Here is an 18,659-nt window from a genome sequence, read left to right as displayed (position 1 = left end):
TTCATCCATTAATTCCACTAATACCTGAGTATTCCTCTGTGTCAGATATTATTCTGAAAGGTGGGAATACAGCAGGGACTATAACAGATGAAAACAGGAGACAGAAAAGAGAGGGAAAGCCTATACCTACTAAAGAAAATTTACACAGTGCAACAGAGGAGGAGATAACAAGTAGCTAGTAACTAATGAAAAGGAAAAGGATCCCTTACACATACCTACTTCCCTACAGTTAGGTGATTTGGGAGTTCTAAGTATCAGCATCAAAATGTGTTTTTTTAAACAAAATTTTATCTAAGATATCTGATGCTTCAGATGGTCTTCAGATATAGGTACAAAAACATAACCCAAAGTCATTTATTAAAAGTCTGGTTTTTAATCCAATGACAAAAGTAAAATTTTAGAATTTTAAAATAGATGCTATATGACAAAGCACTTATATATCCACCCTGAAGGAATACACTGAAAAGTCATCCAAAGTCAGATAACTAGCAACTGATGATCATTAACAAAGTCATGCTTTAAGTCGGAGGAGTATGAGATTCCTGATTAGTAACCAATTTAGAGACTTCAATATTGACTTTTTAATTTCAACACAAAGGAAGGTAGCTTACCTGTGCTAATAATAATAATGACAGCTGATAAAGTCCATTTTTGGCCTGTGATCCTGAGCAGCAAGAACTGAGTGGCTAGCCTCCCCATCTCCGTGTCCTGTCAACCCTACCACCTGTAGATGCTTCTTCACCTGCCTCAAAGCACAATGAAGCCTTCATGACAGCTAACACAAAAACACCAGGCAGCTCATGCAGGGCTCACCAAATACCACTGGTTCCCAAGTAGGTGATAGTCACAGGTCTCTGCTCCATATGCTCCTAATTCCCATTGTAGTGAATACAAATAATATGCTTAATTGCCACTGGGTTCCTTTACAAATTTGTCACTAAATAGTTGTATTATCTACAACAAGCCACCTGACTTTTCCAGGCTCTTTCTTTACCTGAATGCGCAGTGGTTTAGGCAGACACTTAAGGGACCTTTGACTGGTCCCTGTCCCTTCCACCAGCAGAGGAGATTCTGATTCAGCAAGCCCCGAGTCAAGTTTGGGGATCTGGGAGATGAGGAATCTGTGTGCATAGCTGAGTGTCTATAAGCCTGTGGTTCATCCTGTGATTAAGAATTCCTAGATCAAGGTTGTGGGTGTCGCTCAGTGGTAGAACACATGCTAAGCATACACAAGGTCCTGGGGTTGATTCCCATCACCAAAATAATGGAAAAAAATTGTAAGAAAAAATTTTAGATTAGATGGCATCTAAAACCAAATCAAGTTACAAAATTCTGAGTCCGATCCAACTCCACATGAACAATCATAACCCCTACCCTTGATCAAAGAACTTAGTTCACTGTTTGTTGGGTTTATAATTTCAACTTTATTTTTAATAGAAAAAAACAGTGAGGGAACAGAGATCACTACAACCCGAAGTTTTAAGTATCTGAACCCCACAAAAAAGACAAGAATGTGACCAGTGGTAGTGGTATAAGCCTAAAGTTCCAGTTACTAAAGAGGTTGAGGTAGGAGGATCTCCAGTGTAAGGCCAGCCTAGACAACTTAGCAAGACCCTGTCTCAACTAAAAAACAAAAAAGGCTGGGATGTAGCTCAGGGGTTAAATGCCCCTAGGTTCAATCCTCAGTAACAAAAACAAATAAAGTAGTAGTTTTAGCCAGGCATGGTGGCAAGGTGTTTGTGGGCCTAACACTCAAGATCCCTTGAGTTCAAGAGCTGGAGACCAGACTGGACAATACAGCAAGACCCCACCTCCAAAAAGAAAAAAATAAATAAAAATAAAAATAGTTTTACAGCCAGGTATAGTGGCATACACCTATAATCCACCTACCCCCCCAGGCTAAGGCAGAAGGATCTTGAGTTCAAGGTCAGTGAGACTCTATCTTAAAAAAAAAAAAGAAGAAGAAGAAAAATAGAAAAACCCCCAATTAATAGTATTGGTTTTGTTTATTTGTTTTTGTGGTACTAGGGATTTATCTCAAGGGCTCTTAACCACTGAACCACATCTCCAACCCTTTTTATTCTGAGACAGGGTCTCACTAAATTGCTTTAGAATCTCGCTACATTGCTGAGGCTGGCCTTATACTTGAGATTCTCCTATAGGTATATGCCAATGTGCACACTCCCTAAGAAATAGTTTAAGTCAGGGGACTCAAATTTATGTATAGATATTCAAACTATCTAAACTGCCAATTTGGATGGGGTTAAAAAAAAATGCGAGTAAAACTTGAAAGAGGATAAACTTAAAGCTTCTTCCTCAAGTAATATATTAATCTCTTCTATAATGTTCAAAACTTATTTAAAAAAAAATAAGAGTTTTAGGGTTGTTGGCGTCATATTAAAATACAGAAGCAAATCTGGGTGTAGGGAGGCGCGGCTATAGCTTCAGTATTTGGGAGGTTGAGGCAGGAAGATCATTTAACCTCAGGAATTTAAGACTAGCCTGGGAAACAGTGAGACTCCATCTCAAAAAAAATAAATAAAATATAGCAGTGAAAAACTAAAACTCTTTACCATATGCATCACAGTAATACATATTTTAAACTCCAGAAGAAAATTAAAATCAAGAAAAATACTATGGGTATACGAGTACCATACAATGTTACAAGATCAATTTAAACACTGGGATAAGTAGAATCTGAAACAAGCTGAAAGAGCTTGATTAAACTGTATTCAATGCTCATTTTATGTTTAAATTCTTCCCCAAATAAAATTATATGTATTTCCAAAACCCAGAGAATTGATTCTCATAAGAGTTAATGTCACTGTCCCATCTATTACAAAGATCGGCATTAACTGCATAGTTTGCACTTCTGTAAAAATTCAGAAGGTGAAAAAGAAGATCGTGAATTTCAAAAACATATTTCACAACTCAGAAAGTACAACTCTAAGATCTACATATCAGGGACAAGTCCTGAATTTGGTTACATATTATCTATGCATAGTTTTATCTCTTTCCTGCCTTTACAATCAAGTACCAAACTTAAGCCTCCGAAGCAAAATTAACATAAATTGCAGTGCACTTAGTTCACAACCAAAAAAAGGTAAACAAAAAATTTACCACCAGCTGAGCACTCATTCATACTAACCAAGCAACTACATGTTCCCTCATGGCATGCTCAATCATTTTTTAATTTTACAGAAACAGTTCCTCATTGCAATCATGTTTAGCCAGTTCATCATATACGCTGTATTCCCTATTCAATCAACTGTATTAAATCCACTTTGTTTTAAAACCGGGTATGGTGGCACACACCTGTTATCCCAGTGTCACAGGAGAATGACAAGCTAGAGGCCAGCCTCAAAAACTTAGGGAGATCCTCGGCAACTTAGCGAGAGCCTCTCTCAAAATAACAAATAAAAAAGGTAGGGATTTAGCTTACTGGTTTTTATAAGCACAGTCCTTGTAGTTTGTAGAAGAAACATTGCCCTTCAAACAAAATATATTGACCCTCAGAATTACAAGACCTAAGTTTTTTTGTTTTGTTTTTCTTAATTAAAAACCACAGAGGTTCCATACTGGTTCTTCTGTACTTTGGAAACAAAGGCCTGCTTTAGTTAGTGTTAGGATGTGGCAAAATTTCTATCTGGAGCAACAGATAAGGAAAAAGAGTAAAGCGGAAGACCTTGCTGGATTAAACACTCATTTTTTTGTTTATTTCATTTCATCCTCTCTCTCACCTTCACATACTTCCATTTTCCACTAATATCTACATGCTCAATGCTCTGGAATATTCTATTCTTAAACTCCAAGTATCTCAGCTTACTTTAAACTTAGCTTCCATTTCAGACCAAGCCATCTTAATAAAGAAATGTCAGTGGAGAACTGGGAGTACAATTAATGCCCAAAACACTTCAACAATAACATTTCTCTAAAAATAACAGGTGAGCCTACTTCACTCCAATTGGAAACCCCTCAATCTGAGGATAGCATGTTTTTGGGAAAAAGCTTATTTGTGTGAAGTAATCTGCAGGCAGCAAATCTTAAGGCATGTTTCTAGTTTGTGCTTTAAACTAATATTTTGAGTACTGCAGTATATACATTTTCATCTGATTACATAAGGTAAAGTTAAATATATAACAAATTAGAAGCTATCCTTGAAAATATGAACTGCATTTAAATTTAGAACTCCTCACTAATTGCTAAGGAAGAATACAAAACTTTCACAACACAAGAGTAACAAGAAATTAATATCTATATTTTAGTATTAAGCTTATAGAGAACACATTTCACCATGAGCACCAGCTGGTCCCCGGGCAGGTCAAACAACTTCTTGCCCCTGTGCTTTTGCCCACTCCATCTCCTCCACATCTCCCAAAGGATTATTCATGAAATACGAGCCCCCCAAATAGCCTGTGAAGCCAGTGACCACTAGTCAAATAAGTTTTAGAAAAACTGCACCTATTTTTTTTCTCCTAGAGCCTCCTTAAGCTCTAACATGTCCCCTAATTAGGAAGTCTAACTTTGTTTAACCCTTTATTAAGAAATTTGTGGAACACACCTTGGAAACTCTATCCTATTGTGTGAGTGGTTACATGTGTGATATCACTCAGTCCTTGGTCTTGTTGGCTTCTAAGCTGATAAATATTTAATACTATTCTTTCCGAGATGAATATGAATCCTTTTCTAATTTTATCAATTCCCCTTGTCACAGAATTAGATGGACTTTGCAAAACTTAACCAAGAGCATTTTGGGTGTAAAGGATAAAACCATGTTTCTCCTTTAGGTCTGTGTGGCATTAATAGCCAATACCACCTTTTCTGTTATGATTAGGAAACTACTCTGATAATGAAAGGCGGGGGGTGGAACCACTTTTACTGGTTACCTACACTTTCACATTCTGCTTTCTATTTAGGAATCTAATATATTCTCTTTCTACAGGGGGCAGGGGATTGAGCCTCGAATACAACCACTTTATGAAACAGAAGAGGTATATTCCTAACTCAATATATATTCTTAACAAGTTTTCTAACACAGCACTTAAACAGAACATATGTGTTTTAGTATTTATGACAAAATTGCACTTCAAATTATCCTAGACATATCTGCATTTGCTCATTAACAAGAAGAGGCATTGTCAACTGTGGAGAAAATGACTGGTATAAAAATACAACTCTGTGTGTACAAAACTAAAGTCCAATTAACTATAACTCTACTGCACGCCACTTTTCATAATACGTGGGAAATTATAAGACAGCACACCTATCTTTAAAATCTCTCTCCTTTTTTTTTTTAATTTTAAAAATCATCTAACTTTCTGAGTTATCAACACTGTTATTTCACCATTGTTTAATTTTGTTTTTGGTACAGTAAGCTACATCCCAGTCCTTCATATTTTTTATTTTGAGGCAAGATCTTGATAAGTTCCTGAGGGTTTCACTGTATTTCTGAGGCTGGTCTCAAACTCGTAATTCTCCTGGCTCAGTCACAGGCATGCACCACTGCACTGTTGTTCCACTTTTAGGAAACCTTATCAGCATGTATCATTCTGCAGACTCTACATTGAGATTGTGATTTCCTGTATAATGGAGATGTAGAAGTCAGCACACATACAGATCTGTGTATCTATACACAGATAAGTAATCACAATCTAGGTGTGAAATTAAATGCCTTGAATCCATGACTGGCTCATGCATGTAACCTGATGTACGAATTTAAACCAATAGAACACTTAAAGTCATGTTCTATTTTTGTTAAGGTAGGAATTTCAATCTTGCTCACTATAATTGAATCCCTTACCTAATGAGTCCAATGAACTACCAAATATACAATATTTCAGTTTTCTTGGTATCCCCCACCCCTCCCCCTGTTCCATTTAATACATGATCTCAATTCTCTTGACAAGTCTCTGAGGGATGATTATGCTCTTGTTCTAACTACATCTCCTTCCCCCAGGGAAAGTATACAAAACACTGATTTTGAACTTACGGCTTTTATGGAAATTTTTCCTCCAAGTGATGCACAAAACTGAAATTATATGCTGCTTAAATGTCACATACTAGTTTGTAGCAGAGAAACAAAACTCTGAAAAGGGGGTGTTTCCTACTTGAGGAAAAAAGAAAATGTTTTTCTTTTCCATCAGTGTTATATACTGCCATATAGAAAATGGCCTAGAAACTCTGCATAGGACAAGCTTTTCACCTGTACTACCAATGTCCCTATGCATCCTCTCAAAAGCCACATCTCATTTTAAGGTGGAAAACTTATATCATTTTACAGAAGAGCTTGGAACTTAATAATTTAAAAGCATGTTTACAAGAGCTGAACACCATCACTATTATTACCACCAATGGAACTTCAAGCAATTAAAAGTAGTTTAGGGCAGGAAGTTAGAAATGCTTCACAGAATTTAATTAAACAAATTGGATTTTGGCACAGAACTACAGGTCAACACCCTCTTTTATAAACAATGCCACAAACTCCTTAAGGACAAAGAAGGCACTTATATTTCAACTCTCATGTGTCAAATACCAACACACAGGCCCCCACCTTCAGCTTCAAGCACAGTTTTGAACTCGTTGCTTCTTTAAAAGGGAAAAGATTTTGCCAACTGAATCAACAACAATGCTTTCAGGTATTACTTTAATTTCCTTATTCCTCTGTGGTATTATTTTCTAGAACTCTACACAGAAGTTTGAATTTCATAAAAGCAGGTTTTACTACATGCTTTTGCTCAAATTACATTAATCTGAACACAACATTTTCACATTGAAATAAATCAGGATTGCTGCCTCGTGGCACATTTATAATCCCAACAACTCCAGAGGCTGAGACAAAAGGACTAAAGTTCAAGACCAGCCTCAGCAACTTAACAAGACCCTAAACAACTTAGTGAGGCCCTGTCTCAAAATAAAAAATAAAAGTGACTGGGGATGTAGTTCAGTGGTAAACTGCTCCTGGGTTAAATTCCCAGTACCAAAAATAAAAAAATAAATAAAAATCAGGATTGCTGAAAAAGTTTAACCAGCAAGGTGTATTATAGTTGTGATTTGTTCTAGAGGCAAAACATTATTTATAAAATGATCAGAGATTCAGCCTATCTCAGACTTTATTTCCAATAAATATGTCAAGGTTCTCTGTGATAATAAGGAAAATGAGGGGGTGAAGACTAAAGCTACTGAAGATGTAGTTGACATGCAAGGACCAAAATAAATGTAGCACTGATACACAGTCATATTGTGGCCACTTCTCTACACCATTGAGACAAATATTCCCAAAACAAATATCATTCATAAACTAGCTAGAATCCATACCACTGTTTTAAGTTGAATTTTAATTACTAGAAGAAGACACAATTTTCCTGGCAGAGACATAAATACCATGGTTTCACAACTGAAAAACAACTATTCTATCAAAAGACCACTGGAGGGCATACATAAACCAAGCATTCACCCAAAAATAAACTGTAAAGGGGTGTGGGGTGGGGAGTGGAGGGGGCAGGGATTCACATTTGTATGTGTGAGATTATTTTTACTAGAACCTATTATTTGTGTTTGATAACTACAAAATATTTCCAGAAGTATTAATGATAAGAAAAGGAATATAATTTTTTTTTTATTTTTACAGACTGCATTTTGATTCACTGTACACAAACAGGATACAACTTTTTGTTTCTATGGTTGTGCACAATGTAGATTCATACCATTCATGTAATCATACATGTATGTACACAGGGTAATAATGTCTGTCTCATACCCCCTCACCACCTTTCATACCCCCACCCCCTCCTCCCTCTCATTTCCCTCTACATAATCTAAAGTGTAGAAAAAATATAATTTTAATAGACAATAGTATTAAAAATAAATTATGTATTATCTGAACAATCTAAAATTTATGTATTCCACACATAAATGAAGCAAAACTAAATTGCTTTTATTCTAATAATTTGTTTCTGCATAAAAGTCAAGCTTATCCTTTTAATCTGGATAACAAAGTTCTTCATTAAAACCATGTTTTAGCAGAATATTGCATATTAGTAATCAAAATCTAACATGACAGATGTTAGTATTGAGACATGTGTAACATCTTTGTAATAAATGAATAAATACACAAATGAATAGTGAGTTTCTACAAATAGATTAATGGCACAGAAAATATGATTTCAAAGCTATAACATGTTCAAACTAATCAAGGAACTTTTCCAAAAGAGTATTATGGAAAAAAATGAAGAACAATATTACTTTCAACTCCAAAGAAAATGTAAAGGGGTCGGAAATTTCTGTACCAACCTGCCTTTTGCTGATTTCTGAAGTGGCTCTTTTGAGATTCAAGGACCTTGAAAACCTCAGTGCCTTCACCGAGTCCTTCCTAGAGACACCAGAAAAAGAGTAATACCTCCCTGCCGGCTTCCTCTTCAGCCTGTCTGCCATCTTGATCCATCAGAAAGGCAACATCCACAATGTCCCAAGTTTCAAAACTAATTACAAAGTAAAATGATTCCCTCCTCAAACAGTATGCAAAACCCAACTATATGGCCTATGTTTTTTGCTCAGTCCTCAGGAAAGGATAACCACCTAAGATTAGTCAGGAAATAGAAGACAAGAGCCCATTCCACGTTAAGTAATCCTCAATGGACAGCACAGACTTTGCATATGGCAACATCAACTCTAAGCTCTCCACAGAGACCAGGTTTAGGCTCCTCCGCACCAAATTAAAACAACCTTCACCAGTTAAACAGGCCTGGAGTAGTTTGTCAAGAGTAAAACAGGGTGTAGCAACACGCTTGGAGTCAGCAGGGTGTGAATAAATACGTCAGGTTCAAAGAGGTTTCTTTAACTCATTCCTTGTCAAAACAGACAGCAGGCCAGCTGGCTCCAAGACAGACACAATCACAACTCCTACTTAAAAAGAGGAGTCCTCTTAGCCTGACTGTTTGGTTAAGTTCTGTTAACATTTTTTCTTTTTTGGTGGTGGGGGGAGATACTGGGGATTATCCCAGAAGCACTCTACCACTGAGCTACTTCCCCAGCCCTTTGTATTTACTTATGTATTTTTATTTTCAGACAGGGTCTTGCTAAGTTGCTGAGGCTGGCTTCAAACTTGCAAACTTCCTGCCTCCCAAGTCACTGGGATTACAGGTGTGTGCCACTGTGCCCAACTGCATGTCCACTCTTCTTCCAGTGAATGAGAAATTGGATGATCAGATGCTCAAATGCACAGGTTTTACTCAGAAAAATAGAGAACAAAGTACGAAACATTATTCATTAGGAGTCTAGGACACCCTTCATCTGTACCAGAAAGGGGAGGAAGGGTGTTGTTATGCCCTTTCCATATCTTATCTCAGGTCTAGGTGAACTGATGTTGAATGTGAGGGACATTCAGCAAATAAGACCTAAGGACTGGGGTGTGGCTCAGTGGTAGAGTGCTTGCCTCCCACATCTGAGGGCAGAGTTCCATCTGCAGCACCACCTGAAAAAAGAGAAGAAGAAGGAGAAGGAGAAGGAGGAGAAGAAAGGAGGAGGAGAAGGAGGAGGAGGAGGAGGAGGAGGAGGAGGAGGAGGAGGAGGAGGAGGAGAAGGAGGAGGAGGAGGAGGAGGAGGAGGAGGAGGAGAGGAGAAGGAGAAGGAGAAGGAGAAGGAAGAAGGAAGAAGGAAGAAGGAAGAAGGAAGAAGGAAGAAGGAAGAAGGAAGAAGGAAGAAGGAAGAAGGAAGAAGGAAGAAGAAGAAGGAAGAAGGAAGAAGGAAGAAGGAAGAAGAAAGAAGAAGAAGAAGAAAGAAGTAGTTTATTTTTAAAGACATGAGAAAGCCAGGAGCTATGGCCCATGCCAGTCATCCCAGTGACTCAGAAGGTTGAGGCAGGAAAATCACAAGTTCCAGGCCAGCCTCAGCAGCTTAGCAAGATCCTGTCCCAAAAGAAAGTATATGTGTGTGTGTGTGTGTGTGTGTGTGTGTGTGTGTGTGTGTGTGTGTTGGGGGGGAGCTGAGAAATATAGAAATACATCAACAAAGATATAGGATTTTATGAATATTCACAATACAATTAATACTATTCATAATACAGTCACATAAAATTCAATACTTTAGGAAATACTCAAACCAAATGGTTGAAAGGAAATACATTCGAAGTAATATTTTCTTAATTTAGCTACTAATCCTAAGTATTCATTCTTCAACAAGAGACAATTATTTTAAAAACACATATCAATCATTAAAAAAACTACATAACTGAAAAAACTACAAAACCAAATATTAGCTTTTACCAGAAATACAAAGCTGATGCATAATACAAACATAGGAAATTTAAAGATGACAGTGTTTAGCAAAGAGTTATATACTACAGCACTGCTCCAAGTGTGGTCCCAGTCTACAATGAAGTACAGAAACAGTAAGCTTTTGGAAACACAGCAACATGACAGAGTAATATTATGTCTGCTGATTCTAATAATAGATGGAATAAGAGCATGCAAACCAAAGCCAGCTTTTCCCAGCAATTCTTTTGCATTGTATTTAACCAAAGTATTGCTATGCCACAGATTGGAAAAAGAAAACAAATCAAATTATTCACAAAGGTAGTGACAGAAGCAGTTGTCAATTGTGTTCTTTGAAGGTAGAATATTCAAGATTACCTTTCCATGGCAAACAGGAAGCATTTTTCATCTGAAGGCTGACCAGAAGGTACCTCCTAATATTCCCAGTCTGAATATTCCCTACATATGGAACATTTCTTACTTTAAAAGCACTTGGAATTAAATTATACTATGAAAAAATAGATACAAGACATAGCCACATGATTATGGGGCAAAATCGTTGTAGCTGAAAATATTTTGTTAGCAATGTCATTTTCCCTTTACAATGAATCCCTAAAAGTAAATGTTCTCTATTCACATCAATATCTAAAGGTCTGCTTGGAATAGAATATAAATAGACACCAGCTAAGATAAACAAAATGATTCTGCTATGGAAATTCCAGTGCATCCCATAGCAGCATCATTTTCTTTATATCTCAGGTTCCTAGCAACTGAGATATCGCTGACACTGCAAATTAGTGCTAAATAACAAATGCCTGGAGAGTAGATGTTCATCATCTGACTGGCCCTTTGGAAGGAAGTATCTCTTAGAAATGTTTTGCAAGAAAATAAGTCAAGCTCTAAGTGACACACTAAGATATAAAGAACTTCAGAATTCTTATGGACTCTATAACTCCCTCACTGTAGGTCAATTTCCACATTTAAACTATGTGCTTTTAACTTAGCAAGTCCCTAAGCAACTTAGTGAGCCCCTGTATCAAAATTAAAAAGGATGGGGATGTGGCTCAGTGATTAAGCACCCTTGGGTTCAATACCTAGTACCCTGGTCCCCCAAAAAAGTATGCACATATGTATGCATGCACATACATAAACACACACACACACACACACACACAGTGTGCTTTTAATATATTAAATAAGTTTCTCCTGTTAGATAGGTGCTTGCCACTCTAACATTAACTGGTTTTAAGTCATAAATTTCTAGTGGCTTACAGAATGTGATTTTCAGAATATATTTTAGAAATATATTCAAGTCTAAGGCATAGCCTGTCTTAATTATCTCTTTACAGTATTTCAAATTCAGCTCCCCCCGCTCCAAAATCTAGATTTCATTTTACTCTCATTCACATATTTTGAGGCAGGAGAATATTTTATTTATATTTCCTAATTAAAACTTACTCATTCATATTTTCCTTCACAGTCAAGGGCTAGTATTAAGTCAAGGGTGTGGACCATCAAAAGAACCAAAAAAGATGATTAGGTTGGAATGACTGCAATTTTTGCCACATGAAAATGATATTTGTCACATGTCTGTAAATACCATTAGAGTCTCCGACTCTAATCTCTTCCTTGGTCTTCAGATTTACAAGTCCAATGACCTACTTGACATCTCTATCAGATGTCTCATAAGTATTTCAAAATCAGCCAAATGTGCCAACAGGCCTGACCCGACCTTGAATCCTTTTTCCCTTCCTTAAGTCTTCTTCATCCAAGTAAATGGAACCTCTAAATCCCCTTCTCCATTTCTTCTGCTTAAAACACTAAAGAGTCATCTTTAATCCCTTCTCTCATTCCTCACAGTCTGAAATTCTGGAAATTTCAATTCCAAACATATCTCAACTCCATACATTTTCCCCCCAACTCTACTTTGGTCTCAGCTGCCATCATGTCTTCATTGTCTTGTTCCCTTCTCTTGCCCATCTTCTCACAACAAGTTTCTGAAAATATACATCTGATGATGTCACTCCACAGATCTCAAAATCCTCAGGATAGTCTCTGATGTCCTCCCTGCTCTAAACCCTGCCTCCTCCCCTCTCCCGTGGCTCACTCCATCCAGTCACACTGGTTCCCTTTGACCCATAAACACATCAAGCCTTCTTCCACTCCAGGGTTTCATACCTGCTGTTCCCTCTGCCTGTGCTGCTCTGCCCCAGCTGTTCCCAGGTCTGGTTCCTTCCAATCCAAATTCCAGTTGACCTGTCTCCTGTGAGAGGTTCTTTCCAACCACTCCAAACTGTCACCTGCCCCTCTGTCATCTATCACACTCACTCTCACTTCCTTCCTAGCATGCATTTCTAAAAGGAGTTCTGTTTTTCAGGAAATTCCCTGATGCTGCTCACTGGTTCATCCTCAGTACGTCTCACTATTTCTCAAATATATTAAGGACTGAATCATTTTTTATTAAACAAATGTTGGAAGGACCAAATTTGGAAGACCTGCTTAACCTTTCCTCAAACTCTATAATTTAAGTTTAATAATATGAACAATGGGCACCAATAAATATAACTTGTGGTACAATTATACATGACGTAAGCTCTTGACATTTTAACAAATGTCATATAAGAAGACATAAAGATATATAGCTAAAAATATACTTTTTTTTTTTTTTTAACTAGGCAAGCTAGCTTCTTGCTCCAACCTTACTCAATAATTAGAATACTTATTATTCAGGGGCAGGAAGAAACACAAAGAAGTAGAAATAGACCTCAAAACCTGGGAAACAGGTTTAAAATGTGGTTGCTATCATTTGTGTTGCAGGTTAATACAAAGTGTGAGTATAACCTAATACAGAGGGTAGCACATGCAGTCAAAACATTTCTTAGTTATAAGCTGACTTACTCTGCATTTAAAGGAGAACCAGAGTCCAGTATCTAATTTTCCTCTTTTTTTCCTGTAAAATCCAGAAGGTGGGTCGGGGGGAATGTTACTTTCTATTATGATTTCAATTCTTCTGTGAATGATGTGATCTTGTTTATAATTTAAAATTACTTCCCCTGAATTATCCAGATAATGTTTATTAAGAAGAAATTAAGAGTCAACCATCATCTCTGTTCTCTGTGTGTTCTTTCTTTCTTTCTCTCTCTCTCTCTCTCTCTCTCTCTCTCTCTCTCTCTCTCTCTCTCTCTCTCGGAAGGATGTTACTATAGATGGCTTTTGAGGACGTAGGGAGGTAGGGATGGTGGGAGATGATGATATGTTCTTTGTGCAGTCCCAAATACCAAGTACTCAAAACATAAAACTGGGCTTTTTCTCATTTGTTTGTTACTAAGAATTGAACTCAGGGGACTTTAATCACTGAACTACACCTCCAGCCCTTTTCTATTTTTATTTTGAGAAAGGGTCTTGTTAGGTGACTGAGACTTGACTGGAACTTGTCTCAGCCTCCTGAAATGCCAGAATAAAGGTCTGAACCTCCATGGCCGCCTCTGCTTTTTTTCTGTTTCCGGAAAATAAACATACTGATGGTAATACTAGGAACTCTCAAATTCTAAGGATACAGAAAGCAAATGATGTTTTTCTTCCAACAACGATTGCTGAGTACCACTTGTAAGCCATGTTCTCTTCAAATTGATAGAAATGTAAAAATAAGCTATTGAAATTTATTGTCTGTGCAAAACAAATGCCTTAGAGTCTGGTTTAGTTGTTTTTTTACTTGTTTTCTTACAAGCTGGTATTTCAGGAATGAATAGCCTCATTTGACACTGGTGGTGGAGTAGCAGTGACAGGGACAGCCAATGGCAACAACAATTAATTAATTTTGCCAAGACAACGCTAAAACATTAACAGGCTTAATCTGCAATTTAAAACAACTTCACAAGTAGGTACAATCATTTCCCATTTACATATGGGAAAACTGAGGCTAGAGAGGTTCAGTCATCTTCCCAGGCTCATTAAGTAAAGAAGTCACAGAACCAAAATTCAAATGCAGACAGTGAGGCTCCAGATTCCACTGCACAAGAAGCCCTGGGTTTAGGAAGCAACACAAAAGTCAAGTGCAGCAAACCAAGTTACCCCGCCTATGATTAATATAACTGAAAATGCAAGCTAGACTCTCTGCCCCTCTTCTCCTGACTCACTGGTAGGTTAAGGGCCAGTCAACACTGCACAGGCTGTGCCCATACTGCTTATGAGGGGTCTTTACCCTTCTTGCCACTTGACCGCCTAACAGATTCCCTATCATTACCACCTCTACTGCAAAAATGAAGAAATGTGGGCAAACCAGTACCCATAAATGTTTGTTTTAATGTTAGGAAATAATCTTTTTGAAATTAATTAGTTACTACTGTTCCACTTGACAGTTTAAATATTCTCTTCTTTAGAGTCTCACTAAAATAGTAAATTCATTTAAGAGGAAATTAATCAACTCATCTAGTTACTGAAGTCTATTTATATAAATTAATTCGATTCTAGGTTATCAAACTTTTAAAAATCATTTCTTCCCTATGCCAATTCATACTAAGGTTAAAATTTAAGAAGTTTCTATTCTAAGCTATATTTAGAACTGTCTAATGCTTTCTTTATATTGAAATTAGGCAGAAGTATTGAAAAAAATTTTAATTGGAAGTAAAAAAAAAAAAAAAAATCCCCAGTTAGTCATATAGCCTACCCTCAGAGAAGACCACTATTGATATTTTTACTCTGTTCCTTCAAACTTTTTCCAACATAATTATTACTACTAAAATTAGACCATATGTTTATGCTGTTTTAACAGATTTGCAGCAGGTTCTTTAAATTATCTATGCTTCAGTGCCCACCTGACACTTCCAAGGCTCTCAAACTCGCTAAAGTCAATACTCAACCCTGACCTCCCACCCCAACATGGTCAACTTGAAGAACTCTATACGTTGGTGACAAACCCACAAACTACACTGGGTCCAACCTCCATCATCTCTTGCCTCCCCATCCACTCTCATTCTTCAGGTTTCTCAAATGTTAATCTGATCACCGGACACTCCATACATTTCCACTTGATCATTCCACCCCACTCCCAAGGCAAACCTTGCTTTAACCTGGGCTTGGTCAGGGTACTTTGCTACATCTTTCATAGAACCATTCCTTTTGTTCAAAACTATTATCTGACTGTAATTGTGCATTTCGTTTTTGTAACTGTTCAATTTTTACTTTCGCAACAGATGACCATGCCCAAGAAAACAGGGACCACATGTACTTTTATTTGTTCTAATTAGTTATACATGACAGAATGTACTTTGATATATCATATATAGATGGAATATAATTTCTCATTTTTCTGGTTGTACATTATGTAGAATCCCGCCAGTCATATAATTATATATGTACATAGGGTAATAATGACTGATTCATTCTACTATCCTTCCTACCCCCATACCCTCAGCCTCTCTTCACTCTCCTCTATCTAATCCATAGTAACTCTATTCTTCCCTAGCGCTGCTCCCTCACCTTATTGTGAATTAGCATCGGCATATGAGAGAAAACATTCGGCCTTTGGTTTTTTGAGATTGACTTATTTCACTTAGCATGACATTCTCCAGCTTCGTTTACCAGCAAATGCCATAATTTCATTCTTCTTTAAGGCTGAGCAATATTCCATGGATATATATATGTATATATGTACATACACTTATATGTATATATGTATGTATATGTGTATATGTATATATGTATATACATATATATGTACATACATGTATATATATATATATATCACATTTTTTATCAATTCATCTGTTGAAGGACACTTAAGTTGGTTCCATAGTTTAGCTATTGCGAGTTTAGCTACTATAAATATTGATGTGGCTGCATCAATTGTAATATGCTGATTTTAAGTCCTTTGGGTATAAACAGAGGAGTGGAATAATTGGGTCAAATAGTGGTTCCATCCAAAGTTTTCTGAAGAATCTCCATACCACTTTCCATAACGATTGCACCAATTTGCATTCTCACCAGCAAAGTGTGAGTGTACATTTTCCCCTACATCCTCCACAACACATGTACTTTTATTTGACTTTGTATAGCAGCATTTCACACAATGCCTGGCATGTAACAGGTGTTTAGTAAACTGGCTGAACTAACTGAAAATTAACTATCATTACTATCTTTTCAAGCATATTATTATATATGTTGTCTTCTAAATTGTTATTATTGAAGCGCTGTGGTTTTAAAAAATTCTCAATCTTTTTCAAGAAAGGGTTGACACTTGTTTTTTGTTTGGGGTTTTTTGTTGTTCTTGTTGTTTGGGTACCAGGAATTGAACCCAGGGGCACTTGAACACTGAACATCCCCAGCCCTTCTTATATTTTATTTGAAGAGAGGGTCTTGATAAATTGCTTAGGCCTTGTTAAATTGCTAAGACTGGCTTTGAAGGGTATGCATCACCACACTTGGCTTTTTTTTTTTTTTTGGTGGGGTGCTGGGGATTGAACTCAAGGACAAGGACACTCTACCACTGAACTACAACCCTAGTCCTTTTTCCTTCTCATTTTGGGACAGGGTCTTACTAAATTGCTGAGACTGCCCTTGAATTTTTGATCCTCATGCCTCAGCCTTCCAAGCATCTGGGATTAACAGGCGTGTTCCAGAGCACCTGGCTGAAACTATATTTTGTCTATTTAATCTCAATCTCAAATATTCATCAGAAGGCAAGAGGGTGCATATGAATGCATAAATAAATTATTCCTTTTGATTAAGAAAACAAAAAACACATGTCATAAGTATTCCCCTAGTGTGTTTTCTGTAAATTGAGAGGGCTCATGATGAGACATGCCTGCAGAAAACATTGTTGCTTTAAAATGTACATTTCTCCAAGACCAAAAGATAAAGATGTCTGCATTCACTTCACTTAAAAGAAAACAAGGAATAGAGATTCCATGATGTTAGAGCATACCTGATCTGCCTGAACAGCAAAAGATAATGTGCTGGTCATAAGTAGAACCCCAGGCAGACATCATAATTCATAGAAATTTACAGAAATGAGGCCAGAACTTACATAAATAAAAAACACTTGGTGTAAATTTTTTATACCAAAACATTCTAAGGCAGATTACAAACTGATGCACATGATTTCTACAATCATTTTATATTTCAAAACAACAAGCATGTGATGCCACATCCTAACAGAAATTAAACATTTCTCTGGGAGCCCCATTTAGTAGTCCATCCCTTTTTCACATGCAGATTAATTTCACATGTTTAGTAAGAACTAAAAAAATCCATTTAGCTAAAACGAGGCCACCTTAGTTATTTTGGTGATGCCTGCTTTTCATTAAACACAGAATTAACTTGAATTCCATAAATGTGAACACAATTGTTGTACATTTGTTACCAGAGGTCCTCCCTCATTCAAGACATGTGTTTTGCTTTAGTTTACAGCTTGACAGTTCTGAGGAAGGCACTATTTGTAAGGTTATGCATTAATTTTCTTATTTCTGTTTTCTACCTTTTCACAACATACCCTAGTTGATTTTAAGATACTATATATTTCAGAATTAAAGGAAATTTGTCATCTTTGAAAATTCTATTCAAAGGCGCCTCTTTAGGAAATCAGTCCATATTAGTAAGAACACCTTTTTAAAAATAAAACAACTTTCTGCAAATGGACCAAGTCCTCAATTAAAAAAGAAAAAATTGCACCCCCAGCCAAAAAAAGATTTAAAGGAAGTTAGCCCAAGAACTTCCCCAGTATTCCTACCCTTGGATATGGACATTCTAAAAGGAAGTGACCCCTAGAATGGTTTAATGTCCCACTAATATTTGTGTTGAAATTTAATCACCATTAAATTCAATGGTATGGAGAGATGGAATATTTGCCAGGTGATAGGGTCAGGAGCACAACCCTCCCCTCCCCACCCCACCCCCCCGCAAAACACACACACACACACACACACACACACACACACACACAAATGGATTAAGGCCATTATCTCAGGAGCAAATGCTTAATAAAAAGGTTGAGTTCAGCCTGATTTTCTCTCGGGGTTCACTTGGCCCTTCTTTCATGTTATAATGCAGCACAAAGGCTGTTGCCCAGTGCTGTGCCACAATTTGGACCTCCTAGCCTCCAGAACTTTGAGCCAAATAAATTTCTATTGTTTAGTATACATTACCTAGTCTGTGGTGTTCTGTTTAGCATCAGAAAGCAGACTAAGACAATCTCAGGCTACCATTTAGTTCTCTAGTCTTGAGAAGAAAATCTCAAATCTCTCTCTGCCAGGTACATACCTGGTCATGCATTAAAAAGTAGAAAAAGAGAGCCTTCAAAGAAATAAACACTAGTGTCAACTATAAACAGTTAAATCTATCATTTATGATGCAATTCATTCTTTAACAGAGTCATTTATTAAGGTTCTTAGAACTCATTTCAACATCTCTAAATAA

General features: G+C 36.9%; 1 protein-coding gene across 21 annotated transcripts in view; it reads right to left on the bottom strand.

Annotated features, from left to right (window-relative positions):
- Pard3 (par-3 family cell polarity regulator) overlaps positions 1-18,659 on the bottom strand; it is a 649,712-nt gene that overhangs the window by 510,414 nt on the left and 120,639 nt on the right. Inside the window, exon 1 of one of the 21 annotated variants that reach the window (XM_047521518.1) lies at positions 8,290-8,567. The exons of the other annotated variants lie outside the window; for them this stretch is intronic. Coding sequence (XP_047377474.1) covers positions 8,290-8,430 — 141 coding nt within the window. The 5' untranslated portion in view covers positions 8,431-8,567. Of the gene's footprint in view, positions 1-8,289; positions 8,568-18,659 lie in introns of those variants that run through there. 21 annotated transcript variants of the gene reach the window in all.

The sequence above is a fragment of the Sciurus carolinensis genome, chromosome 12 (genome assembly GCF_902686445.1).
Source record: "Sciurus carolinensis chromosome 12, mSciCar1.2, whole genome shotgun sequence".
Taxonomy (NCBI): domain Eukaryota; kingdom Metazoa; phylum Chordata; class Mammalia; order Rodentia; family Sciuridae; genus Sciurus; species Sciurus carolinensis.
This window is presented reverse-complemented; position numbering and strand designations above follow the sequence as displayed.